The 27,441-nt window shown below is 41.4% G+C and overlaps 1 protein-coding gene across 1 annotated transcript in view; it reads left to right on the top strand.

Moving 5' to 3' along the window:
• Positions 1-23,501, top strand: part of LOC126416759 (protein sly1 homolog) — a 187,107-nt gene extending 163,606 nt beyond the window's left edge. Inside the window, exons 13-15 of the mRNA XM_050084599.1 lie at positions 16,918-17,127; positions 22,919-22,999; positions 23,089-23,501. Of these exons, the coding sequence (XP_049940556.1) occupies positions 16,918-17,127; positions 22,919-22,999; positions 23,089-23,118 (321 nt within the window). The 3' untranslated portion in view covers positions 23,119-23,501. The remainder of the gene's footprint in view (positions 1-16,917; positions 17,128-22,918; positions 23,000-23,088) is intronic.
• Positions 23,502-27,441: the final 3,940 nt, after the last annotated feature.

The following is a 27,441-nucleotide window of genomic DNA, read 5'->3' on the forward strand; positions in this document are numbered from 1 at the left end:
TTGCACCTTTAATCCGTACTCCAATTACAGGTAACTCTACATAGTCCTCATTAGGTTTTAATTTTGCACTTAAGGATTCAGAAACTTCTTAACTTGGCTCCTTGTGTTAACGAGAAACGTACCTGCACATGATCCTATTGTGACCTTAATGAACGGACAACAAACTTCAGTTCATTTACCATTTTTGACATCCTCATATGACAGGTCATCTTCTATCTCTTCAAAACTAAATCCTTTAAAATCATTATAGTTCTTACCATTTTCATTGCCTTGACACACTTTCATTAAATTAATAATATTATGAAAAGGAAAGTTGCTACTCGCCATATAGTGGAGACGCTGAGTCACAGATAGGCACAAAAAAAAGACTATCACAAATAAAGTTTTCGGCCAGTGAGGACTTCATCAAAAATAGACGACACACACACACACACACACACACACACACACACACACACACACACACACACACACACGCAAATGCTATTCGCACACACGACTGCAGACTGCAGAGAGAGTGTGTGTGTGTGTGTGTGTGTGTGTGTGTGTGTGTGTGTGTGTGTGTTTGATCTATTTTTGATGAAGTCCTCACTGGCCCTAAGCTTTACTTGTGACAGTCTTTTTGTTGTGCCTATCTGCAACTCAGCATCTTCACAAGTGGTGAGTGACAACTTTCCTTTTCATAATATTGTTACATTCCATCCTGGATTTTCCATTGTTTGATTGCATTAAATTAACACGAACATCATTATCACTGTCACTGAGAGTTTCATCAATCCATATGCACTTACCTGCTTTGCTTAGATCAGCACTATGGTACTTGTTTTAAAGTTGTTTTACAATAACATGTTTAATTTTATGCCAGCAGTCTAGATACAGAGTTAAACACAGATTTTTTTTATCATGATTCTAAAGCTTTCATCTTTCTCAGTGACAACACTATTTAGCTACATGTTGTTTGTTGTTGTGGTCTTCAGTCCTGAGACTGGTTTGATGCAGCTCTCCATGCTACTCTATCCTGTGCAAGCTTTTTCACCTCCCAGTACCTACTGCAACCTACATCCTTCTGAATCTGCTTAGTGTATTCATCTCTTGGTCTCCCTCTACGATTTTTACCCTCCACGCTGCCCTCCAATGCTAAATTTGTGATCCCTTGATGCCTCAGAACATGTCCTACCAACCGATCCCTTCTTCTGGACAAGTTGTGCCACAAACTTCTCTTCTCCCCAATCCTATTCAATACTTCCTCATTAGTTATGTGATCTACCCATCTAATCTTCAGCATTCTTCTGTAGCACCACATTTCGAAAGCTTCTATTCTCTTCTTGTCCAAACTATTTATCGTCCATGTTTCACTTCCATACATGGCTACACTCCATACGAATACTTTCAGAAATGACTTCCTGACACTTAAATCAATACTGGATGTTAACAAATTTCTCTTCTTCAGAAACGCTTTCCTTGCCATTGCCAGCCTACATTTTATATCCTCTCTACTTCGACCATCATCAGTTATTTTGCTCCCCAAATAGCAAAACTCCTTTACTACTTTAAGTGCCTCATTTCCTAATCTAATTCCCTCAGCATCACCCGACTTAATTAGACTACATTCCATTATCCTTGTTTTGCTTTTGTTGATGTTCATCTTATATCCTCCTTTCAAGACACTGTCCATTCCATTCAACTGCTCTTCCAAGTCCTTTGCTGTCTCTGACATAATTACAATGTCATCGGCGAACCTCAAAGTTTTTATTTCTTCTCCTTGAATTTTAATACCTACTCCGAATTTTTCTTTTGTTTCCTTTACTGCTTGCTCAATATACAGATTGAACAACATCGGGGAGAGGCTACAACCCTGTCTTACTTCCTTCCCAACCACTGCTTCCCTTTCATGTCCCTCGACTCTTATAACTGCCATCTGGTTTCTGTACAAATTGTAAATAGCCTTTCGCTCCCTGTATTTTACCCCTGCCACCTTTAGAATTTGAAAGAGAGTATTCCAGTCAACATTGTCAAAAGCTTTCTCTAAGTCTACAAATGCTAGAAACGTAGGTTTGCCTTTCCTTAATCTTTCTTCTAAGATAAGTCGTAAGGTCAGTATTGCCTCACGTGTTCCAGTGTTTCTACGGAATCCAAACTGATCTTCCCCGAGGTTGGCTTCTACTAGTTTTTCCATTCGTCTGTAAAGAATTCGTGTTAGTATTTTGCAGCTGTGACTTATTAAGCTGATAGTTCGGTAATTTTCACATCTGTCAACACCTGCTTTCTTTGGGATTGGAATTATTATATTCTTCTTGAAGTCTGAGGGTATTTCGCCTGTTTCATACATCTTGCTCACCAGATGGTAGAGTTTTGTCAGGACTGGCTCTCCCACGGCCGTCAGTAGTTCCAATGGAATATTGTCTACTCCGGGGGCCTTGTTTCGACTCAGGTCTTTCAGTGCTCTGTCAAACTCTTCACGCAGTATCATATCTCCCATTGGAATGGGAGATATTTAGCTACATATTAATGTAAAAAGGATTCATTCTCAGTCATAACATTAAGAAGCTTACTGTCAGTGTCATCACTGGTAACTGAATGAGTTTGATCATCTATACTTGCCTCCTTACTAGTAATTAAATCAAGTATTTGTTTTCCTGTGATACTTCCATTAATGTTCATTAATCCTTTAACTGTTTCCTTGGATATCTCTACAGATTATAGCCACTACTAAACATTTCCTTATTAGTACCTAATGCCTCCAATTCTTCTTTAAAGCAAACAAAATACTTTTCTTCCTCATTACTATTCTCATGATCAATATCATCGCACAAATTACTATCATCATCATCATCTCCTATTTCACTACTGTTTTAAGTTCCCAACTTCACTAAAATGGCTGTTCATTAATACGGTTTCCACTTTTTTTCTTACCTGGTTCTTCCATTAGTTTCTGAATTCCAACATCATCACAAAAATCAATCACTTCAGTGTTTGAAATATAACCAGCCTCTCTTCACTTACAGAATTCCAATAAATTCACCTTTTGCATATCCTCTTTTTTCAATTCCTATGAGCTTGCTTACCTTATTTGTATATTTACCTTATTTGTATATTACCTTACCTTATTTGTATATTTTGCCTTACCTGGTGAATATACTTCTTTCTCAACAGGTATCATTTAAACAGGATAGTACACGTCTTTAAGATAACTACTGATTGCTACACTAGAGTAATTTATGGTCCATTTGGAATTTGTTTTGTGAGCCCCTAACTTGCAGACCGACAATGAGGCTCAAGATAGTTTTTTGTTTCCTGAGTTAATACCCCATCCTGCTTCCTGGTGTTTCTATTATCATCTCTGTTCCAACTGTTACCATGCTGCTCTCCAAAATGAAAATGTTCCTTCTGTTGATAATTGTTACCATTGTGATTACTATGTTCTCTCTTGTTGTGATTATGACTGTGCCAATTCTGATTAGTACCTCTTTCAAAATGTTTGTGTCTATTGTAGTGGTATTTTCCTTTTTTTTTTTTTTTTTTTTTTTCAAATATTCTGTCTAATTTATCTACATATTTCAAAAACTGGTCTACTGTGTAATCTGGTCCATATACTAGGCCCCACTTTACCTCAGCCTGTAACCTTTTTAAAGTATCTTTCTGGGTGAGTTCATCAAAAGGTTTGCTCAAATGGACTGATTTTTTAGCTGATTTTTGAAAAACTGTTTCATATTAATATGCCCTTCCCTGTAATTTGATCCATTGATAAATTCACTTTTTGTTCTAGCTTGTTCAGTCTCTGACAAAATTTATCTAAAAATCCTTTCTCAAAATAGACATAGTTGCGTCATCATTAGTTTATTGAGACAAAACTATCTGTGCAACGCTGCAAAAAATCTACAGGATGTAAACTACCTTCACCCAAAAAGTTTTTCAGTAAAATGTTGCAAACATGGTACCACCATTGTTAACAAGATTTCTGTTAACGACATCATTAGACAGTTGTTCAACTTTTTTACAAAACCGAAAACACTACTTTCTAGGGTGCTAGTTTTGTTGTTTCTTAATTTCACATTTTCTGTGTACCGTTTTTATTTGTTCAACAAAATTGCTTCCAACAAGTGCGAGTTTGGTGTCAACATTAGTCTAGTTCCAAAGTCGAAATTCAACTATTTACATTTTTGTCAACAATTCTTATTTCATCATGCACTTTTCCAAAAGCTCTTTATTTTTACTTCAGTGATCTCATCTTTGACAATTTTAAATTCATTATCAAATTTAAGTTCAATATCTTTTATTTTGGGCTCCACATACTCTACTCAACCGTCTAACTTCTCAATTTTTTGATAGATATCATTTAATTCAGCTGTATTTTTACTGATACAATCAGACAATGCTCTTGTTGTATGAACAGTTTCTGTGAAGCTATTCTTATCATCATTGGTCATTTCTGAGAACTGAATCTTATTTTCTTGTTTATTATTTTCAAATTCCTTATTTATTTTTACAAACTGGTCATTGCTCATTTTTATTAACAATGGCAGCATTGTGTTTATGTCATTGTTATCATCTCGTCTTATTTTTCCTGTGTTGCTGTGTCATCAATGAAGCTCTCCCATTCTTGTTTCACGACACTACTTAAGTCTCCCATGCCTCTGTTATTCTGTGTTCATTTTGATTCCTCAATTACTGTCATTGTTAATAATTGTACAATGAAACACATCACCAAATAATTAAAAAAATAAAGAAAATATTTCCAGTATCCAGCTTCGTTGTTGGATATCAACATTTTTAATTCTTCACATCACTTTCTATTTTTTTTTCTATCCTTTTCTTCTTCTTTGCGAACTCCTTTTTTGCTGTTATTGTTGCTGTTCTGTAGCTGTGGTTCATCTCTGGCTGCTCGGTCACATTAAATTTTCACAATATCTTTTAATCTGCAAGAAGAAAAATGTTCCAACACCGTAGTCGCATTTCACTTTCAGAAAATCGTGGGCACCAACGCCACCATATTCTGACTGTTCCCACCTCCTTGTTGCTCAATGTTGGACATAAAGATGTTTGTAGGAAGTTAGTAATTTAAACAACTGGTCACATTTTCACAGCACTTGCCACACTGTGATAGTGACACACTGCAGCGAGTAACGGGGACGGTTGACTGTAATAATCAGTTCTGTTAATAATAAAAATGCTCATCATTTTTGCTGTTCTTTGTTATGTATTGATGCCTTGTTGTTCTCTTCGTTTCTGTGATTCATCATTATTTAATCGTCTAGAGCAGGACCGTGTTGCTGTATCATTAAAAAATATTAATTATTGTGGACTTTCTGCAGAATTACACATATATTTTCAGTCATTTCACTTCACAATGCAAAGCAATGAAATACACACAACTCTTTCTCTATCCTCGCACTTCAGACACGTACAACCAACTGCACAAAAGAACAAAGGTTTACCTCTAACAACATGTTACCAAGAAATTGCTATCATATATTGATCTATTTATGAAAAATAATCTTTGGAACAGAAATTTTATAAATAAAATACAAATAATTGTTTATCCTTATTGGAAGGTACATATTCATTGCTTAGCTATGTAGTAGAGTATTTGTGGCATTTATGTCGTTGGTGAGGTATCGTTCACTTCATATGCTCCCAAGATTGGTCAGTACATTTATCTCATCATAACCAGTTTTATTACAATGTTCGTTTTTGCTTTTTTTTCTGGGTGAGCACAAAGGATGATCTCTCAGAAATGGGTGTTTCAAACATTTAATTTGTAGTCTTAGCATGTTGGAAAACAGCTTGAATACCTTATACCCAGCTACCAATTTAAATTCTTTGATGAAATTTTACTTGCTGTTGCACATCTGTGAGTTTTCAAGAACTGGTGAAATTCATTATCACAAATTATTGTATTAACATTGTATTTTACATGCAATTTCCTTCACGTAGACAGATTTTATACAAATTATTGGAGAGGATTCCGAGTTTTAATCCTATATGCCAATTATATGAGATTTTGCTCATATTTTGGAGAATTTTAACATTTTACTCAACTCTTCATATTCCTCAGTTTAGCATTTTTTAAATCTGCACCACATGAAAACATAAAATAGGGGTTCTTTGTATATCAATCTTACTTAAATGTTGTTATTTTAACTAGATACCGTGGGGTTACAGTTATTAATGTTAACAAAAGATTTTATTTTATTGGCAGAATGCTTAGAAGGTATTGTATTATAAGTGTACTAAAGAGACTGCTACGCTACATTTGGAGTATTGCATACATTTGGAGTATGGCGTCTGTACCAGGGCAACACATTTTGTATTATCACTAAATAAGGGAATGGGTGTACAGATATAATAAGTGAGTCACGGTAACAAGACCTTCTCATGAACTTCCAATCACCAACTTCTCCTCTGGTTTGGGGCAGCAAAAAAAACTAGAATGTAAAACTTGAGGATGAAAGTAAGTTTAAGTTTCATATGATGTATCACTGCCAAGTAACATAGCTCATGGAAACTTGGATCACATATAGGAAGAACTGCTACACTGTGGTACAGATTGTAACTGAAAGAAATACGCAATGAGACAAACAGAAATGACATGTTTATTCAAAGACAATAATTACACTGAAGTGCCTGTGATTCATGCTGGTCCCCTCCACATTACAAATGGTACACATGGCTCTTAATAGTGTGTGAGATCACTCCAAGGACAGCAATGTATGATCTGTGTTGTGTTCCCATGCTGACCACAAAGTTGGTTAGGAGTTCTTGAGGTGGGATGTGCCGTTACTCTGCCAGTGCAGTTAACTGTTACTGGAGAGTCATTAGTGCATGTTGATGTGCTGCAGTACATCTCCCTAACATATTCCACTCAGGCGGAATGGGATTTTAGTCAGAGAAATGGGCAGGCCGCTCCATTCATAGAATATACTCTTGTTCCAAGAACTTCTTCACCTGCACAGTTCAATGCAATCGCACACTCTCATGTATAAAAATGAAGTCAAGGCTAAATGCATCCCTGAAAAGGCGTACGTGGGAAAGTAGTACATTGTCACAATAATTCTGACTGCTGAGTGTACTTTGTTCAAAGATTTGGATGTCAGTATGCCCCTGCCACATTATGCCCCTCCAACCCATAACATGTGGACCTCCAGATTTATCATTTTCAATGACGTTCTTGGGTGCGTTACATGTTCCCACTTCTCACAGTATTGGGGTACTTGGTCAGACATGATTGTCTAGATGGTCCAGGTGTCACAGTTTCAAATAGTACATGATAGTACTAAGTATAAACATATACTGGGAGTAACAGATCACAGGTGAAAAAATGAACTGTACATTGTCCACCAGGTGGCACTCGTGACACAAGAAAAGCACACTCTAATTTTACCAGAAGTATAACAGGCTCAAACATAAGTAAAATACAAATTACATTAAAAACAAACTTTTACTTTTGTGTTTCCATACTTGCATAAAGAATAAATCACAGAGCATATGGATTAATTCATATACATGTGTATAGAGCTTGTAAAGCTTTTACAAACATCAATTTTCATAGGGGTAAGACAAGATAAGGACATAAAACATTTTTCATACAAAATGAAATTAATTAAGATACCATAAAATAAAGAAAATAAGGAAAGTACAAACAGGAGATAAAATATATTTTGAAAATGAAACTTATATTACATAAACAATGTCAAAATTAAGAAAACACACAAACACACACACAAATTTCAAGCTTTCGCAACCCAGGGTTGCTTCATCAGGAAAGAGGGAAGGAGAGGGAAAGACGAAAGGATGTTGGTTTTAAGGGAGAGGGTAAGGAGTCATTCCAATCCGGGGAGCAGAAAAACTTACCTTAGGGGGAAAAAGGGACAGGTATACACTTGCGCACGCGCACACACACGCGCACACACGCGCACACACACACACACACACACACACACACACACACACGCACATATGCAGACACAGGCAGACATATGTAAAGGCAAAGAGGTTGGGCAGAGATGTCAGTCGAGGTGGAAGTACAGAGGCAAAGAAGTTGTTGAGTGACAAGTGATGTACGAGGGGCGGCAATTTGAAATTAGTGGAGGTTGAGGCCTGGTGGGTAACGGGAAGAGGGGATATATTGAAGGGCAAGTTCCCATCTCCGGAGTTCTGATAGGTTGGTGTCAGTGGGAAGTATCCGGATAACCCGGACAGTGTAACACTGTGCCAAGATGTGCTGGCCGTGCACCAAGGCATTTTTAGCCACAGGGTGATCATCATTCCCAACAAACACTGTCTGCCTGTGTCCGTTCATGCGAATGGACAGTTTGTTGCTGGTCATTCCCACATAGAAGGCTTCACAGTATAGGCAGGTCAGTTGGTAAATCACATGGGAGCTTTCACACGTGGCTCTGCCTTTGATCGTGTACATCTTCCGGGTTACAGGACTGGAGTAGGTGGTGGTGGGAGGGTGCATGGACAGGTTTTACACCGGGGGCAGTTACAAGGGTAGGAGCCAGAGGGTAGGGAAGGTGGTTTGGGGATTTCATAGGGATGAACCAAGAGGTTATGAAGGTTAGGTGGACGGCGGAAAGACACTCTTGGTTGAGTGGGGGGGATTTCATGAAGGATGGATCTCATTTTAGGGCAGGATTTGAGGGAGTCGTATCCCTGCTGGAGAGCCACATTCAGAGTCTGACCCAGTCCCGGAAAGTATCCTGTCACAAGTGGGGCACTTTTGTGGTTCTTCTGTGGGAAGTTCTGGGTTTGAAGGGATGAGGAAGTGGCTCTGGTTATTTGCTTCTGTACCAGGTCAGGAGGGTAGTTGCGGGATGCGAAAGCTGTTTTCAGGTTGTTGGTGTAATGGTTCAGGGATTCAGGACTGGAGCAGATTCGTTTGCCACAAAGACCTAAGCTGTAGGGAAGGGACCGTTTGATATAGAATGGGTGGCAGCTGTCATAATGGAGGTACTGTTGCTTGTTGGTGGGTTTGATGTGGACAGACGTGTGAAGCTGGCCATTGGACAGATGGAGGTCAACATCGAGGAAAGTGGCATGGGATTTGGACTAGGACCAGGTGAATCTGATGGAACCAAAGGAGTTGAGGTTGGAGAGGAAATTCTGGAGTTCTTCTTTACTGTGAGTCCAGATCATGAAGATGTCATCAATAAATCTGTACCAAACTTTGGGTTGGCAGGCCTGGGTAACCAAGAAGGCTTCCTCTAAGTGACCCATAAATAGGTTGGCGTACGAGGGGGCCATCCTGGTACACGTGGCTGTCCCTTTAATTGTTGGTATGTCTGGCCTTCGAAAGTGAAGAAGTTGTGAGTTTGGATGAAGCTTGCTAAGGTAATGAGGAAAGAGGTTTTAGGTAGGGTGGCAGGTGATCGGCGTGAAAGGAAGTGCTCCATCGCAGCGAGGCCCTGGACATGTGGGATATTTGTGTATAGGGAAGTGGCATCAATGGCTACAAGGATGGTTTCCGGGGCTAACAGATTGGGTAAGGATTCCAGGCGTTCGAGAAAGTGGTTGGTGTCTTTGAAGAAGGATGAGAGACTGCATTTAACGGGTGTGTGTAAGATGATGTAACTTACCAAGCGAAAGCGTTGGCATCCCCAAGTGTGCTCCCTGCCGCCGTTGGATAAGCAGCTGCAGCAGCAAGTCGTATACTCCTACCTCACTCAGTTGTTACATAGTTTAATTCTTAATTTCTTTGCGTGTTTTTGGTACTTGCATTGTTTAATTCATATATTTCGGGCGTATTATAGTATTTGAGAGTTGTAGCATCACGTTTTAGTACCCGAATAGTGTAAAATCGCGTAGTCTCCTTCCGCCCCCCGAGCAGTGTGTCAGCAGTGCGCAAGTAGCAGCATTACTGCATTTACTAGGCAATCTTGTATTTTAATAACCGTTTAAATTTTGTGTCGATTTTTGCGCTCTCTGTAGATCAGTTCAGACGTTCTTTGCACAACAGTTTTTAGCATGGATAGGGACTGCAACTGCTGTGTTTGGATGCAGGCTGAGTTGGCATCCCTTCACTCCCAGCTTCAGGCAGTGTTGGCTTCGGTCACACAGCTTGAGGCTGTTGCCAATGGGCATCACTGTGGGGGTCCGGATGGGGGTTTGTTGGGGACGGCCAGCTTGTCCTACGCATCCCCCGATCAGACTACGACTGTGGTTGCCCAGGATACTACCCGCATTGAGGCTGATCCCCCACCTGTGGTAGAGTGGGAGGTCGTCTCAAGGTGTGGCAGGGGGCGAAAGACATTCCAGAGGGCTGAACGGAAGGCCTCTCCAGTTTGTCTGACGAACCGGTATCAGGCTCTGTCTCCACCTGATACTGATCTTCGGCCTGACATGGCTGCTTGTCCTGTTCCAGAGGTTGCCCCTCAGTCTGCAAGATCCGGGCGGTCGCAGAGGGTGGGCTTACTGGTAGTTGGGAGCTCCAACATCAGGCGCGTAATGGGGCCCCTTAAGGGATATGGCAGCAAGAGAGGGGAAGAAAACCAATGTGCACTCCGTGTGCATACCGGGGGGAGTCATTCCAGATGTGGAAAGGGTCCTTCCGGATGCCATGAAAGGTACAGGGCGCACCCATCTGCAGGTGGTCGCTCATGTCGGCACCAATGATGTGTGTTGCTATTGATCGGAGGAAATCCTCTCTGGCTCCCGGCGGCTATCTGATTTGGTGAAGACTGCCAGTCTCGCTAACGGGATGAAAGCAGAGCTCACCATCTGCAGCATCGTCGACAGGACTGACTGCGGACCTTTGGTGCAGAGCCGAGTGGAGGGTCTGAATCAGAGGCTGAGACGGTTCTGCGACCGTGTGGGCTTCAGATTCCTCGACTTGAGCCATAGGGTGGTGGGGTTTCGGGTTCCGCTGGATAGGTCAGGAGTCCACTACACGCAACAAGCGGCTACACGGGTAGCAGGGGTCGTGTGGCGTGGGCTGGGCCGTTTTTTAGGTTAGATGGCCTTGGGCAAGTACAGAAAGGGCAACAGCCTCAACGGGTGCGGGGCAAAGTCAGGACTTGCGGGGACCCAGCAGCAATAGGTATTGTAATTGTAAACTGTCGAAGCTGCGTTGGTAAAGTACTGGAACTTCAAGCGCTGATAGAAAGCACCGAAGCTGAAATCGTTATAGGTACAGAAAGCTGGCTGAAGCCAGAGGTAAATTCTGCTGAAATTTTTACAAAGATACAGACGGTGTTTAGAAAGGATAGATTGCATGCAACCGGTGGTGGAGTGTTTGTCGCTGTTAGTAGTAGTTTATCCTGTAGTGAAGTAGAAGTGGATAGTTCCTGTGAATTATTATGGGTGGAGGTTACACTCAACAACTGAGCTAGGTTAATAATTGGCTCCTTTTACCGACCTCCCGACTCAGCAGCATTAGTGGCAGAACAACTGAGAGAAAATTTGGAATGCATTTCACATAAATTTTCTCAGCATGTTATAGTCTTAGGTGGAGATTTCAATTTACCAGATATAGACTGGGACACTCAGATGTTTAGGACGAGTGGTAGGGACAGAGCATCGACTGACATTATACTGAGTGCACTATCCGAAAATTATCTCGAGCAATTAAACAGAGAACCGACTCGTGGAGATAACATCTTGGACCTACTGATAACAAACAGACCTGAACTTTTCGACTCTGTAAGTGCAGAACAGGGAATCAGTGATCATAAGGCCGTTGCAGCATCCCTGAATATGGAAGTTAATAGGAATATAAAAAAAGGGAGGAAGGTTTATCTGTTTAGCAAGAGTAATAGAAGGCAGATTTCAGACTACCTAACAGATCAAAACGAAAATTTCTGTTCCGACACTGACAATGTTGAGTGTTTATGGAAAAAGTTCAAGGCAATTGTAAAATGCGTTTTAGAAAGGTACGTACCGAGTAAAACTGTGAGGGACGGGAAAAAACCACAGTGGTACAGCAACAAAGTTAGGAAACTACTGCGGAAGCAAAGAGAGCTTCACTCCAAGTTTAAACGCAGCCAAAACCTCTCAAACAAACAGAAGCTAAACTATGTCAAAGTTAGCGTAAGGAGGGCTATGCGTGAAGCATTCAGTGAATTCGAAAGTAAAATTCTATGTACCGCCTTGACAGAAAATCCTAGGAAGTTCTGGTCTTACGTTAAATCAGTAAGTGGCTCGAAACAGCATATCCACGCACTCCGGGATGATGATGGCATTGAAACAGAGGATGACACGCGTAAAGCTGAAATACTAAACACCTTTTTCCAAAGCTGTTTCACAGAGGAAGAACGCACTGCAGTTCCTTCTCTAAATCCTCGCACAAACGAAGAAATGGCTGACATCGAAATAAGTGTCCAAGGAATAGAAAAGCAACTGGAATCACTCAACAGAAGAAAGTCCACTGGACCTGACGGGATACCAATTCGATTCTACACAGAGTACGCGAAAGAACTGGCCCCCCTTCTAACAGCCGTGTACCGCAAGTCTCTAGAGTAACGGAAGGTTCCAAGTGATTGGAAAAGAGCACAGGTAGTCCCAGTCTTCAAGAAGGGTCGTCGAGCAGATGCGCAAAACTATAGACCTATATCTCTGACGTCGATCTGTTGTAGAATTTTAGAACATGTTTTTTGCTCGAGTATCATGTCGTTTTTGGAAACCCAGAATCTACTATGTAGCAATCAACATGGATTCCGGAAACAGCGATCGTGTGAGACCTAACTCGATTTATTTGTTCATGAGACCCAGAAAATATTAGATACAGGCTCCCAGGTAGATGCTATTTTTCTTGACTTCCGGAAGGCGTTCGATACAGTTCCACACTGTCGCCTGATAAACAAAGTAAGAGCCTACAGAATATCAGACCAGCTGTGTGGCTGGATTGAAGAGTTTTTAGCAAACAGAACACAGCATGTTGTTATCAATGGGGAGACGTCTACAGACGTTAAAGTAACCTCTGGCGTGCCGCAGGGGAGTGTTATGGGACCATTGCTTTTCACAATATATATAAATGACCTAGTAGATAGTGTCCAAAGTTCCATGCGGCTTTTCGCGGATGATGCTGTAGTATACAGAGAAGTTGCAGCATTAGAAAATTGTAGCGAAATGCAGGAAGATCTGCAGCGGATAAGCACATGGTGCAGGGAGTGGCAACTGATCCTTAACATAGACAAATGTAATGTATTGCGAATACATAGAAAGAAGGATCCTTTATTGTATGATTATATGATAGCGGAACAAACACTGGTAGCAGTTACTTCTGTAAAATATTTGGGAGTATGCGTGCGGAACGATTTGAAGTGGAATGATCATATAAAATTAATTGTTGGTAAGGCGGGTACCAGGTTGAGATTCATTGGGAGAGTCCTTAGAAAATATAGTCCATCAACAAAGGAGGTGGCTTACAAAACACTCATTTGACCTATACTTGAGTATTGCACATCAGTATGGGATCCATACCAGATCGGGTTGACGGAGGAGATAGAGAAGATCCAAAGAAGAGCGGCACGTTTCGTCACAGGGTTATTTGGTAACCGTGATAGCATTATGGAGATGTTTAAGAAACTCAAGTGGCAGACTCTGCAAGAGAGGCGCTCTGCGTCGTGGTGTAGCTTGCTCGCCAGGTTTCGAGAGGGTGCGTTTCTTGATGAGGTATCGAATATATTGCTTCCCCCCTACTTATACCTCCCGAGGAGATCACAAACGTAAAATTAGAGAGATTAGAGCACGCACGGAGGCTTTCAGACAGTCGTTCTTCCCGCGAACCATACGCGACTGCAACAGGAAAGGGAGGTAATGACAGTGCCCTCCGCCACACACCGTTGGGTGGCTTGCGGAGTATAAATGTAGATGTAGATGTAGATGTTGATAGACACACAAACAAACACAAACACACCCACAAAATTCAAGCTTTCGCAACCAACGGTTGCTTCGTCAGGAAAGAGGGAAGGAGAGGGAAAGATAAAAGGATGTGGGTTTTAAGGGAGAGGGTAAGGAGTCATTCCAATCCCGGGAGCGGAAAGACTTACCTTAGGGGGAAAAAAGGACAGGTATACACTCGCACACACACGCATATCCATCCGCACATACACAGACATAAGCAGACATTTGTAAAGGCAAAGAGTTTCGGCAGAGATGTCAGTCGAGGCGGAAGTACAGAGGCAAAGATGTTGTTGAAAGACAGGTGAGGTATGAGCAGCGGCAACTTGAAATTAGCGGAGGTTGAGGCCTGGCAGATAACGAGAAGAGAGGATATACCGAAGGGCAACTTCCCATCTCCAGAGTTCTGACAGGTTGGTGTTAGTGGGAAGTACCCAGATAACCCGGACGGTGTAACACTGTGCCAAGATGTGCTGGCCGTGCACCAAGGCATGTTTAGCCACAGGGTGATCCTCATTACCAACAAACACTGTCTGCCTGTGTCCATACATGCGAATGGACAGTTTGTTGCTGGTCATTCCCACATACAATGCGTCACAGTGTAGGCAGGTCAGTTGGTAGATCACGTGGGTGCTTTCACACGTGGCTCTGCCTTTGATCGTGTACACCTTTCGGGTTACAGGACTGGAGTAGGTGGTGGTGGGAGGGTGCATGGGACAGGTTTTACACCGGGGGCGATTACAAGGGTAGGAGCCAGCGGGTAGGGAAGGTGGTTTGGGGATTTCATAGGGATGAACTAATAGGTTACGAAGGTTAGGTGGACGGCGGAAAGACACTCTTGGTGAAGTGGGGAGGATTTCATGAAGGATGGATCTTATTTCAGGGCAGGATTTGAGGAAGCCGTATCCCTGCTGGAGAGCCACATTCAGAATCTGATCCAGTCCCAGAAAGTATCCTGTCACAAGTGGGGCACTTTTGTGGTTCTTCTGTGGGAGGTTCTGGGTTTGAGGGGATGAGGAAGTGGCTCTGGTTATTTGCTTCTGTACCAGGTCGGGAGGGTAGTTGCGGGATGCGAAAGCTGTTATCAGGTTGTTGGTGTAATGGTTCAGGGATTCAGGACTGGAGCAGATTTGTTTGCCACGAAGACCTAGGCTGTAGGGAAGGGACCGTTTGATGTGGAATGGGTGGCAGCTGTCGTAATGGAGGTGCTGTTGCTTGTTGCTGGGTTTGATGTGGACGGACGTGTGAAGCTGGCCATTGGACAGGTGGAGGTCAACATCAAGGAAAGTGGCATGGGATTTGGAGTCGGACCAGGTGAATCTGATGGAACCAAAGGAGTTGAGGTTGGAGAGGAAATTCTGGAGTTCTTCTTCACTGTGAGTCCAGATCATGAAGATGTCATCAATAAATCTGTACCAAACTTCGGGTTGGCAGGCCTGGGTAACCAAGAAGGCTTCCTCTAAGCAACCCATGAATAGGTTGGCGTACGAAGGGGCCATCCTGGTACCCATGGCTGTTCCCTTTAATTGTTGGTATGTCTGGCCTTCAAAAGTGAAGAAGTTGTGGGTCAGGATGAAGCTGGCTAAGGTAATGAGGAAAGAGGTTTTAGGTAGGGTGGCAGGTGATCGGCGTGAAAGGAAGTGCTCCATCGCAGCGAGGCCCTGGACGTGTGGGATATTTGTGTACAAGGAAGTGGCATCAATGGTTACAAGGATGGATTCTGGGGGTAACAGATTGGGTAAGGATTCCAGGCGTTCGAGAAAGTGGTTGGTGACTTTGATGAAGGATGGGAGACTGCATGTAATGGGTTGAAGGTGTTGATCTACGTAGGCAGAGAGAGGTTCTGTGGGGGCTTGGTAACCAGCTACAATGGGGCGGCCGGGATGATTGGGTTTGTGAATTTTAGGAAGAAGGTAAAAGGTAGGGGTGCGGGGTGTCGGTGGGGTCAGGAGGTTGATGGAGTCAGGTGAAAGGTTTTGTTGGGGGCCTAAGGTTCTGAGGATTCCTTGAAGCTCCGCCTGGACATCGGGAATGGGATTACCTTGGCAAACTTTGTATGTGGTGTTGTCTGAAAGCTGACGCAGTCCCTCAGCCACGTACTCCCGACGATCAAGTACCACGGTCGTGGAACCCTTGTCCGCCGGAAGAATGACAATGGACCGGTCAGCCTTCAGATCAGGGATAGCCTGGGCTTCAGCAGTGGTGATGTTGGGAGTAGGATTAAGGTTTTTTAAGAAGGATTGAGAGGCAAGGCTGGAAGTCAGAAATTCCTGGAAGGTTTGGAGAGGGTGATTTTGAGGAAGAGGAGGTGGGTCCCGCTGTGACGTGGGATGGAACTGTTCTAGGCAGGGCTCAATTTGGATAGTGTCTTGGGGAGTTGGATCATTAGGGGTAGGATCACCAACACCAACCTATCCGAACTCCGGAGATGGGAACTTGCTCTTCAATATATCCTCTGTTCCCGTTATCCACCAGGCCTCAATCTCCACTAATTTCAAGTTGCCGCCACTCGTACCTCACCTGCCATTCAACAACATCTTTGCCTCTGCACTTCTGCCTCGACTGACATTTCTGTCCAAACTCTTTGTCTTTAAATATGTCTGCTTGTGTCTGTATATGTGTGGATGGATATGTGTGTGTGTGCGAGTATATACCCGTTCTTTTTTCCCCCTAAGGTAAGTCTTTCCGCTCCCGGGATTGGAATGACTCCTTACCCTATCCCTTAAAACCCACATCCTTTCGTCTTTCCCTCTCCTTCCCTCTTTCCTGATGAGGCAACAGTTTGTTGCGAAAGCTTGAATTTTATGTGTACATTTGGTAAGTCACATCATCTTTGTTTTTTTATATATATATATATATGTATATATATATATATATATACGCCAAATTACTTAGGTTAATTTCCTTTCTTCACCCTAACTAACATTGTCTGCAAAATATATATTTCACTGTTAAATTTTTTTTTTTTTTTTTTTTTTTTTTTTTTTTTCCTCTTCTTTGCCCTTTCCTTATTTTATTTTACTGTGTTGTCTGATATAATTCCATTTTTTCCTTTTTTTTTCTTTTTTTTTTTTTCAGAATTTACCAGTCACTAGGTTAGTTGATGAACTCATGGAGATGAAGACATCACAAGAAACAGAAGATTTCAGGTACTTTGATCCTAAACAGTTGAGACCATTAGACAGTTCACAGATACCGAGAAACAGGATGCCATTCCAAGAGGCAATTGTGTTTGTTGTTGGTGGCGGAAACTACATTGAATACCAAAATCTAGTGGATTATACAAAGGTTAGTGACGAAAGTCTTGAATCTGAGTTATCTTTTCCTTTTGAGGAATTAAATTATAAAAAGATTTTTTTCAGAGAACATTAGTAGTGGAGAAGCAGACAGAATATGTACTTGAAATTAGTCTATTTAAGTGAGATGTCATTTTTGCAGTTATATGTTATATAGTGTAAAATAGTTTTCACTTACATTTTTGTTTGTATGCCATCTGGGGTGCCATACTAAAATTCCATTCTCTTTTGCTATTCATCTTCCACAATGTGAGTATAGAAGTAGGGGAGCATTTGACTGTAACAGCCATATGCCACATATTATTCACTTAGTTGAAAAGTATGACAGTCTTTCTGATGGCAAGTTGGCCAGTTTCCTGCTTTTCAGACTGTATACCTGTTCAAACATTCTGACTTGGCTGTAACTAAGACACTCTGAAGAAGTAAATGCATCCTATAGTACATGCCTCAGTATTCAGATCACATACTTGTTGAAGACAGAGGAGCAAGAAGCTCTAGTATAAGACAACCCCACGATTCCAAGAGACTCACTTCAAATAATCCTGTGGATGGACAATTCTGATGGTGAAAGAGCTAAAGAAGACGTGTTCATCCTCAACAAGGATAGCTGTTACGACCAGATCACTCCACACCAACTACAAGTAGCTGACATCACAATTTGTGTTCTTGCGAAGATCACCATGTGTTACAGCTATCTGCCACCAAATAATTCCCTCAGTTCAGCTCTTACTGAATTAATCAAACAACTCCTCCACCCAATACTCCTTTTGGCAAATTTTAACACCCACGACATGCTGCGAAAGCTCTAAATACATTTCTCACAAGTCAGTGTATGTAATTAATTTTATCTACCTGTTAAACAAGGAGCAGGTAACAAATTGTAGCACATCTATTGACTTGCCCTCTGCCACTTACTTATTGCTTTGTTACCTTCCCTTATTGACATCATAGAATGGAAAACTGACTTTGACCTACTCTCTAGGGACCACTTTCTCAACTGACTCTACTTGTCATGAAGATTAATACAGGGTTTGAGAGCTCTAAATTTCCTATGAAGTAATAGATTTAACTAATTTCATCGACCTGTTAAGCAAGAAACAGGCAACAAATTGTAGCGCAACCATTAGCTTGTCCTCTCCCACTGACTTAATGCTTTGTCACCTTCCATGGTTGTTAATAACTGTCCATCTGGCTCCACTTGTCATGAAGATCCATACCAGGTATGAAGCAATTCATGTTGTTGACATAACCATTTGACCTGAAACCACCATGGAGGTACAGAGAGAATTTGATCTGTAGAACACAAAGTTCAAAGAGTTCAGCTTAATTTTTTGTTTGTGTGGGTGGGTGGGATGGGGGGCCCTTGTGCTGTTGTAGATGTGTGCATGTGTTTTCTACATCAGAAGAAGACCTTTTGGCCAAAAAATTAAATGTATAGCTGTCTTTTCTTTGTGCATGTCTGTGGCTCGGTGACTCCTGTATATGGTGAGTAGCAATCTATCCTTTTAAAACATGCTTGTTTCACAAGGATTTCCTCACAACTTCTGTTCTCTTCAAGTTCTGTAGAATTATTTGCCATACCTTTTTTAGAAACCACTATCTGGTTTTCTGGTGATGAGCACAGCAGACTGTTATTTTAACATTTACAGGAGAGGTGTTGTTATTATTGACATCAGAGGATTTATCCTGTATATTTACTCTTACTAAGAATCCATTATTGTGCAGTCACATATGAATTCCAAATATGAAATTTGCTCAGCTTTCGTAGAACAGAAAAGCAGTGAAAGTAATATCATGATATCAGTCACAAAAAAAAATTGGGTTGTAAAGTGAAGAAAAAAATGGAAACAAGAGGCCATAATAGCAAAGACATATATATTCCAACTAAATGGTCATATGAAATACTTGCATAAAATACTAGGATGCAATGAAATACAATATCCATATCATTCAAAGGATTAAGTATGCCCAGTGAAAAATGCATCAGCTTATCAAATTTTGATGTATTCTGTATGTTACCTGAAGTCAAATAAGGATATTTCAGTTTGACACTTGGAAGCCACAAGTCAAATGCTTGTATAAAAGCTAGCTAAGAATGAAAAGTCTTTCATGAACGTGGAATATAACAGCCAGTATCTTTAACATTAGCAGTACTAATACAAATAAAATGGTGCCACTCCTTACTGTACACAATGTCATGTAGCCTTTACATCTATGAATATAAAGCAGCATGTATGTATGTACATACATATGTACTTTTAGGATCTCCTCCCAAACCACTGGATCGATTTCAACTAAATTTGGCACACAAACAGCTAAATTCACGAGCATTGGCACTGTAATGTTTATAACCTCCTAGCTCCAGTAATAGCAGAGATTGGCCGAAACCAAGTTTTTTTTTCAGCCCTCACCATATATGTTGCCCTGAATGACAGTTGTTTTGTGGGGGAGCAGCATTAACCTGCTTTGCAGGGCAGCCTACACGTCAGGGCTAAGAAACGGTTTTCAGGCCACCGATGGTAGGCATGTTGTGTTGGAGCTGTATTGGCCTGCTTCATCGTTCTTTTTGGGTGGTCTTTACATAAAAATGGGTGTAGCTGAGGGAAAGTTGAGATGGGTAGAGGAGGGGATGGAGAGAGAGAATGGGCTGGAGGGAATAGACAGATGGAGAGTGGAAGAGGAGAGGAGGGACAGATTGTGGAGGAGAAGGACAGAGAGGGTGAGGATGAAGTGGGCACATATATGGGGAGGAGGAGATGGAAAGAGAGGAGGTGAAGGAGTAGATGAAGAGAGAGGGGAGGGGGGAGAGTAGATTGATAAATAGAGGGGGAGAGGGATAGAGATAGGAAGGGGAGGAGGAGATGGTCAGAGAGAGGGGGAGGAGGAGATGCTCAGAGAGAGGAATAGGAGGGTATGGACAACAGGGGAGATGGAGATGGACAGAGAGATGGGGTAAGGACGAGATAGACTGGGAAATGGCACATTAGCAGACCTATAGGGAGTTGTTGTTGTTGTTGTTGTTGTTGTCGTCTTCAGTCCTGAGACTGGTTTGATGCAGCTCTCCATGGTACTTTATCCTGTGCAAGCTTCTTCATCTCCCAGTACTTACTGCAACCCACATCCTTCTGAATCTGCTTAGTGTATTCATCTCTTGGTCTCCCTCTACGATTTTTACCCTCCACGCTGCCCTCCAATGCTAAATTTGTGATCCCTTGATGCCTCAGAACATGTCCTACCAACCGGTCCCTTCTTCTTGTCAAGTTGTGCCACAAACTCCTCTTCTCCCCAATTCTATTCAATACCTCCTCATTAGTTATGTGATCTACCCATCTAATCTTTAGCATTCTTCTGTAGCACCACATTTCGAAAGCTTCTATACTTTCCTTCTCCAAACTATTTATCGTCCATGTTTCACTTCCATACGTGCCTACACTCCATATAAATACTTTCAGAAACGTCTTCCTGACACTTAAATCTATACTCCTTGTTAACAAATTTCTCTTCTTCAGAAACGCTTTCCTTGCCATTGCCAGTCTACATTTTATATCCTCTCTACTTCGACCATCATCAGTTATTTTGCTCCCCAAATAGCAAAACTCCATTACTACTTTAAGTGTCTCATTTCCTAATCTAATTCCCTCGGCATCATCCGACATAATTCGACTACATTCCATTATCCTCGTTTTGCTTTTGTTGATGTTCATCTTATATCCTCCTTTCAAGACACTGTCCATTCCATTCAACTGCTCTTCCAAGTCCTTTGCTGTCTCTGACAGAATTACAATGTCATCGGCGAACCACAACGTTTTTATTTCTTCTCCATGGACTTTAATACCTACTCCGAATTTTTCTTTTGTTTCCTTTACTGCTTGCTCAATAAACAGATTGAATAACATCGGGGACAGGCTACAACCCTGTCTCACTCCCTTCCCTTATAGGGAGAGGGGTAGGAAAAGATGTACAGAGGGAGGGCGGAAGAGAGATCACCAGAGAGAGGGCAGCAGAAGAGATGGAAAGAGAAATGGAGGGGAAGAAAGATATAGAAAGAGAAAGGGAGGTGGAGGGAATGGACAGAGAGAGGGATGGGAGGAGATATGTGCCACATACACATGTGGGCAAAGCCAAAGGTAACAGGCTAGTTATTAGTATAAAGATTGTCAGACTTAATATGTCATTGAAAGAATCATTTCAAGAAAAAGTTCAGAAATTTAGTTTTCTGGACTTAACCATATTTATATGATTCTGTTTCACTTGTCAAGCACCATAAGAATAAATAAATTTGGCATTTATTTTCTTCATTTAGTTTTTTTGTGCTTGCTACAGAGATTGGTGACTGGTATTGTCAGAGCACTTTGTTCCATGGGTCCCTGCAGAAATTTGTCCAAGAAGGGGCAAGATTTCAAAAGTGTTATATAAAAAAATAACTGATTAGTTGACTTTAAGAATGTGTCGTGTCCCCAGAAATAAATTTGTCAGAAAGTAGACAAAGCTTACCGCATCGTAAATGTTCTACAATTATCTGTCAATATGTTTTTGAAAGTAGATCACTGTTATAACTTAAAGGTAAGCATATTTCATTAGTATAGCCAAAGCACATCTTTTTTTTATGAATATTGAAGAAGGGAATCTTTTAAAGCAAACATGAAATTAACTCTTAACTGCCAAGGATTGAAGGAAAATTGTCCTTGTCTTCGTAATATGGCACATTATTGTGTAGCCATGACAACTGGACTACAAAACTGATAATTCTATGGCTGAGCTACACCCCATATAGTCTTAAGACCCATGTGTTTGAAGAAGATACAAACACCTTTTTGACCATGATATTTCACCATTTTCCCACTCTTCCAGTGCAGAAATTGGTTCTTCTGCATTTGGGTCCACAAATGAAGTGTAGGTGAATACATCTATGATATAATATGACTGTGTTTTTCATACCCTACTACTGTGTAAAACTTAATGAAGCCTCAGGAAGCCTTGATGGATCAAATGCGAACCTTCTGTTGAGATTAAGATATGCAGCAGATAAAGAAGCTGTTCTTGGAATTGTGAAAGAGTGTTGCATGCATATTATAACCATGTGTGCACTGTGCTGGGTGTAGGAACTGTCCGTTTTTGTAGCTCATTAATGGCTGTACAATGAAGTGACAAAATAAAGATTAGGTACTCTATTTTGGCAGTTTTCTGGAAAGGTCCATATCCAACAAGATTACAAAACAATATCGAAACTGCAGCCATGATAAGAAAACAGTATAATTTCTTGCGAACAAAATGACAACCAGTCTAATATTTAATAAAGCCCCAGTGTTCGTCCTTACATTCGGCAATCTACTTCTGTGGTTGAGTAGAACTCTAGAGAACTATCTATAGAAATAAATGAGACTACTGTAATAAATATTGTCTGTAGCCTTCCTCCCCTATTGTGGATACCTATGTTCTGTCTTGTTTTTTCCTAGTTGCTACCAGCTGCATGTAACACAATTCTTTTTGGAAAATGAAGGAAGTATCAGACTTATTTTAGAAAGTTAACTCTTGAGAGTCCGTTGGAGAGTATACCTTACAAAGATGCCATTCACAGGGTATATTTTGCATGCATTGCTGCTCCACTGCATATTTATGATCTTTGCATCATTCAGTGTTCGTGCCTCAGATATTTAAAATTTCATGCTGCTATAGTTATTGTGAGTTTTTACATATAGTTTCAAAATTATTTCTGTCTGCTTTATCTGTAATTGTGAGTCTAATGTAAAGCAGTTACCTACAAAAAAAGAGTGGTTTCACAGGGCAAAGCAGGAGGACCAACAAGTAAACGAGTTACATATGGATCAACAACTCTCAGTAATGCCAAGCAGTTCCTAAAACAAGTGAGTGAATTGTGAAAGTAATAAATTTAATGTAAGGCTGTCAGAAGATAATTAAAAATAAAATTAATGAATTATTTCCTTTTTTTCAGCTTTCTTTGTTGGGGCAAGAGATTCATTGATTGCAGTTCATGCAGTTCTTTGGTGGAAAGTCAACCTGCAACTGGAAGTGCTAGTATTAGCATTAAAAAACCTTTGCGCAACAGAAATTTTTAATATGAAGAAGTGACTTTTGCATAGTGTCTTGTGAATTTCTGATGCATGGTTGAAGTTTTTCTTATTTTTATCATGGAGTTAAACATCATCAGTTTTGGAGGAACAAATGAAATATTTCATTTCTGTACAGGTGCAACACACTCCTCAGAAGAAAAATCTGCAGACAATTTTTCATGCAATATGTACAAAGAAATTTGATTGTAATATGTATTACGAAATAGAAATTCTAGTTTTATTCTGTATAAAATTATAACTTTATTCTGTATAAAATTATAACTTTTGGAATGTATATTTGTCTTAAAGTATGAAAAATAAGTATAAGTTTCACATGAAACATATTGTGTGAAATGAGTAACTCATCTGACATATCCTGAAGTAAGTGTAATATCTATGTACACACTTACAGGCAGCAGCCACAAGATGAACTTGTTGTAATGGGGGAAGGGGAGGGGGGGGGGGGGCTTGCATGCAGAGAAGTCCTTTAAGGTTCCTAACCCCGTCTTTCCTTAGTACTAATGAAGGGACCGTCAGACCTGTTAGTCTTGGATTTTGATGAGCCTTAGATATGTTGTAGAGGAACCTGTCCTGAATACCTGGCTGGCAGCTTTTCATGCAACAGCTCCTAGTTTCCAAGAAAATTGACGTTGAAGTTTTAGATGAACCTTCCATACCCATAATATTAGTCATGTTTCCACCAAGTAAGCATAATGGCAAAACTTGATGGGTACCATGCAGTTGTTGTTTGCTATCTTTATTTTCAGTTTCATCGCAAAGAGTTAGAGTAGCACGGAGAGCTGCATCAAACCAGTCTCAGGACTGAAGACAACAACAACAACAACAACAACAACAACAACAACACAAAGAGTATCATTAAGTAGTATTGTCATGCAAAATTATTCAAAAATATTTATCTGATTCATTAATGAATTTACTACAGCAAAAATGACTATATTGGAGTAGTTTGCATTTGATGGTATTCTGTATGAAGACATTGAGGAAAAAAGGTAAACAGGCAGGGGTTGAACCTATGCTGGTAGCATGGTAGCCATGAACCTAAGCCCCTGCACTATGCTAGCTCAGTCGATACATATTTAACGTTATGAATGGGAGAGAGACATAAAACTTACAACATTGATTTCCTCAGAAACTTTGGCTGGCCATCTCATGAATAGTCTCTAGCCAGGTACTCAGGACAGGACACTCCACACCACTCCTAAGACTCATCAACGACAACACCTTTCCGTACACCACAACATCATCAGCAAACAGTCACACATTGCTATCCACCCTATCCAAAAGATCATCGCAAGATATCATCTGAAAAAAGAACGAGTTGCATTTTGCAGGATCGATGCTTTCTAAAGCCATGCTGATGCATGGACAGCAACTTCTCTGTCTCAAGGAAATTCATTATATTCGAACTGAGAATATGTTTGAGAATCCTGCAACAAACTGATGTTAAGGATATTGGTCTGTAATTTTGAGGATCCCTCCTTCTACCCTTCTTATATACAGGTGTCACCTGCGCTTTTTTACAGTCGCTCGGGACTTTACGTTGGGCAAGAGATTCGCAATAAATGCAAGCTAAGTAAGGAGCCAATGCAGTAGAGTACTCTGTGTAAAACCGAATTGGAATCCCATCAGGACTTGGCGATTTATTTATTTTCAACCCATTCAGCTGCTTCACAACCCCAGGTATGTCTACCACTATGTCCTCCATATGGGAATCTGTACAAGACTCAAACAGCTGTATGTTTGTACGATCCTCCTGCGTGAAAGATTTCGCAAATGCTAAATTTAAAATTTCAGCTTTCGTTTTGCTGTCTTCCATTGCCAGGCCAGACTGATCAGTGAGTGACTGGATGGAAGCCTTCGACCCGCTTACCGATTTTACGTAAGACCAGAATTTCCTTGGGTTTTCAGCAAGATCTTTTGCTAAGGTATGGCGGTGGTAGTGGTTGAATGCTTCACGCATCGCTCTTTTTCAGCAGCATGAATCTCTACCAACTTTTGCCTGTCCTCATTCTCCTGATCTTCCTTGTACCCTGAGTGCAACTGCCTTTGCTTCCTGAGCATTCTCCGAATTGCGCTGTTAAACCACAGTGGGTCTTTTCCGTACATAACCCACTTTTTCGAAACATACTTGTCCAATGTGTGATTTACAATGTGTTTAAAATTTTCCCATAATTCTTCCACGTCCATCGTACCGGAAGTAAATGAAATCAATTAATTTACTAAGTGGGTTGCTGACAACTGCTTATCTGCTCTTTCTAGTAATAATACTCTCCTAGCCTTCTTGACCGACTTTTTAACTTTCGTAACCATAGTTGTAATGACAACATCATGATCAATAATCCCTGTCTCAACACTGACACCATTGATGGGGTCTGATCTGTTCGTGGCTACCAGATGTAAAATATTTCCATTACGCATTGGCTGTTGATTTAGCCCTCCACTCAGCTCCAAACCAAAGGACCCCGATCCACTCTGGGAACAATGCTGCAAATTGAGAGCTCTGCTTGCACCCCGCGTGCAAGGCCAGCGGTCTTCACCAAATCCGCCAGCTGCCTGTACGAACTGAGGATCGCCTCAGAACCCAAGTGACAGGCGTCATTGGTGCCGACGTGAGCAACTACTTGCAGATGAGTGAACCCCGTACACTCGATAGTCGCAGGCAAGGCCGCCTCCACACCTTGGATGCGGCCCCCCGGCAGACAAATCGAGTGCACATTGGATTTCTTTCCAGCCCTGTAGGCTATTTCCCTAAGGGGCTCCATCACCCGCCTAACGTTGGAGCTCCCAATAACCAGCAAGCCTTTGCCCCCCGTGTTCGTGCTCGGGCCCTGCTGAAGGAGCGGCCACCTGCCCACTGACAGGATGAACGGGCGAGGCCAGCTGGCCAGCCTCCACATTGGCCCTTCGCCTCAAGCGACGCGAATGCGTTGCAGTCCGCCACTCACCCTGAGGTGAAGGTGGCCCCAATGTGCCAGGTACACTAGAAGGTGCCTTGGTGGCTGAGTCAGCGGACACAGCAAGCGACACCTGGGGTGTCTCAAGCGACGTGGCAGACCCTCCACTGTCACTGCACCTTGAGGCAGCAGCCTGAAGGCGGCTGACCGTGGCCAACAGCAAGCTCAGCTGCTCGCGAACCACGGCCACTTCCTCCTTTGCCCGCACACCCCATCCATCCTACTGCTAATATCCAACGACTCCACGAATTTATACTCTACAGCTATCAATAAGCAATATTACTCCTCTCAAATACGAGAATACACAAGGATTTTATGTAATTAAATATGCAAGCGCACAAACACTCTGAAAGAAATTAAGAATCAATCTACAAAACAAATATGAAAGCTAAATATGCGACTCGCTACTGCACTGCTGCTGCACTGATACTTCACCAGCAGCTGCTCAAGGCTAACTGAGCTGTGTCAAAAGCGCACTGGCTGTCCAAACCAAACAACTGACTAATGACTCCGCGAATTTATACTCTACAGCTATCAATAAGCAATATTACTCCTCTCAATATGAGAATACGCAAAGATTTTATGTAATTAAATATGCAAGCGCATAAACACTCGGAAAGAAATTAAGAATCAAACTACAGAACAAATATGAGAGCTAAATATGCCACTCGCTACTGGACTGCTGCTGCACTGGTACTTCACCAGCGGCTGCTCAAGGCTCACTGAGCTGTGTCAAAAGCACACTGGCTGTCCAAAACAAACAAACAAACTGGTTACATGAAGACTTCATATTAACACCTTCACGGGCATTCTGTTTAATCACAGTGAGGTCAATTTTGTGCTGGTATCATGGCTTGTTATACATGGTTCTGTAAACATTTTTATGGCTCTGATGGTTTTCAATTTATTCTCATGGAAAATTGAATTGCATATCCATTTCATGTGCAGCTTTTTCTCTTTCTGTGAAGACAATTGCTACCACTGAAACTGGTTGAAAACAAATAATTTTTTTTATACAGCTGATGGTAAACATGCAGTTCTTCAAAATCTAATTGGCTCAACTCCAGTGACAATGATGGCCAAGGCACAGCTCTACCAATCTATATGTCTCATTAACAAAGAAGCCAAAGATGCTGGCTTAATTTAATGGATGCTAAACTGGAAAATTTGGCTCAGTGGCTTTGAGCAACAGTGTAATTTTCCAGGATATTTAGGAGTGTTGTACAGCTCACTGTGGGATGGATAAAAAAGAATATTCAG

The sequence above is a fragment of the Schistocerca serialis genome, chromosome 8 (genome assembly GCF_023864345.2).
Source record: "Schistocerca serialis cubense isolate TAMUIC-IGC-003099 chromosome 8, iqSchSeri2.2, whole genome shotgun sequence".
NCBI lineage: Eukaryota > Metazoa > Arthropoda > Insecta > Orthoptera > Acrididae > Schistocerca > Schistocerca serialis.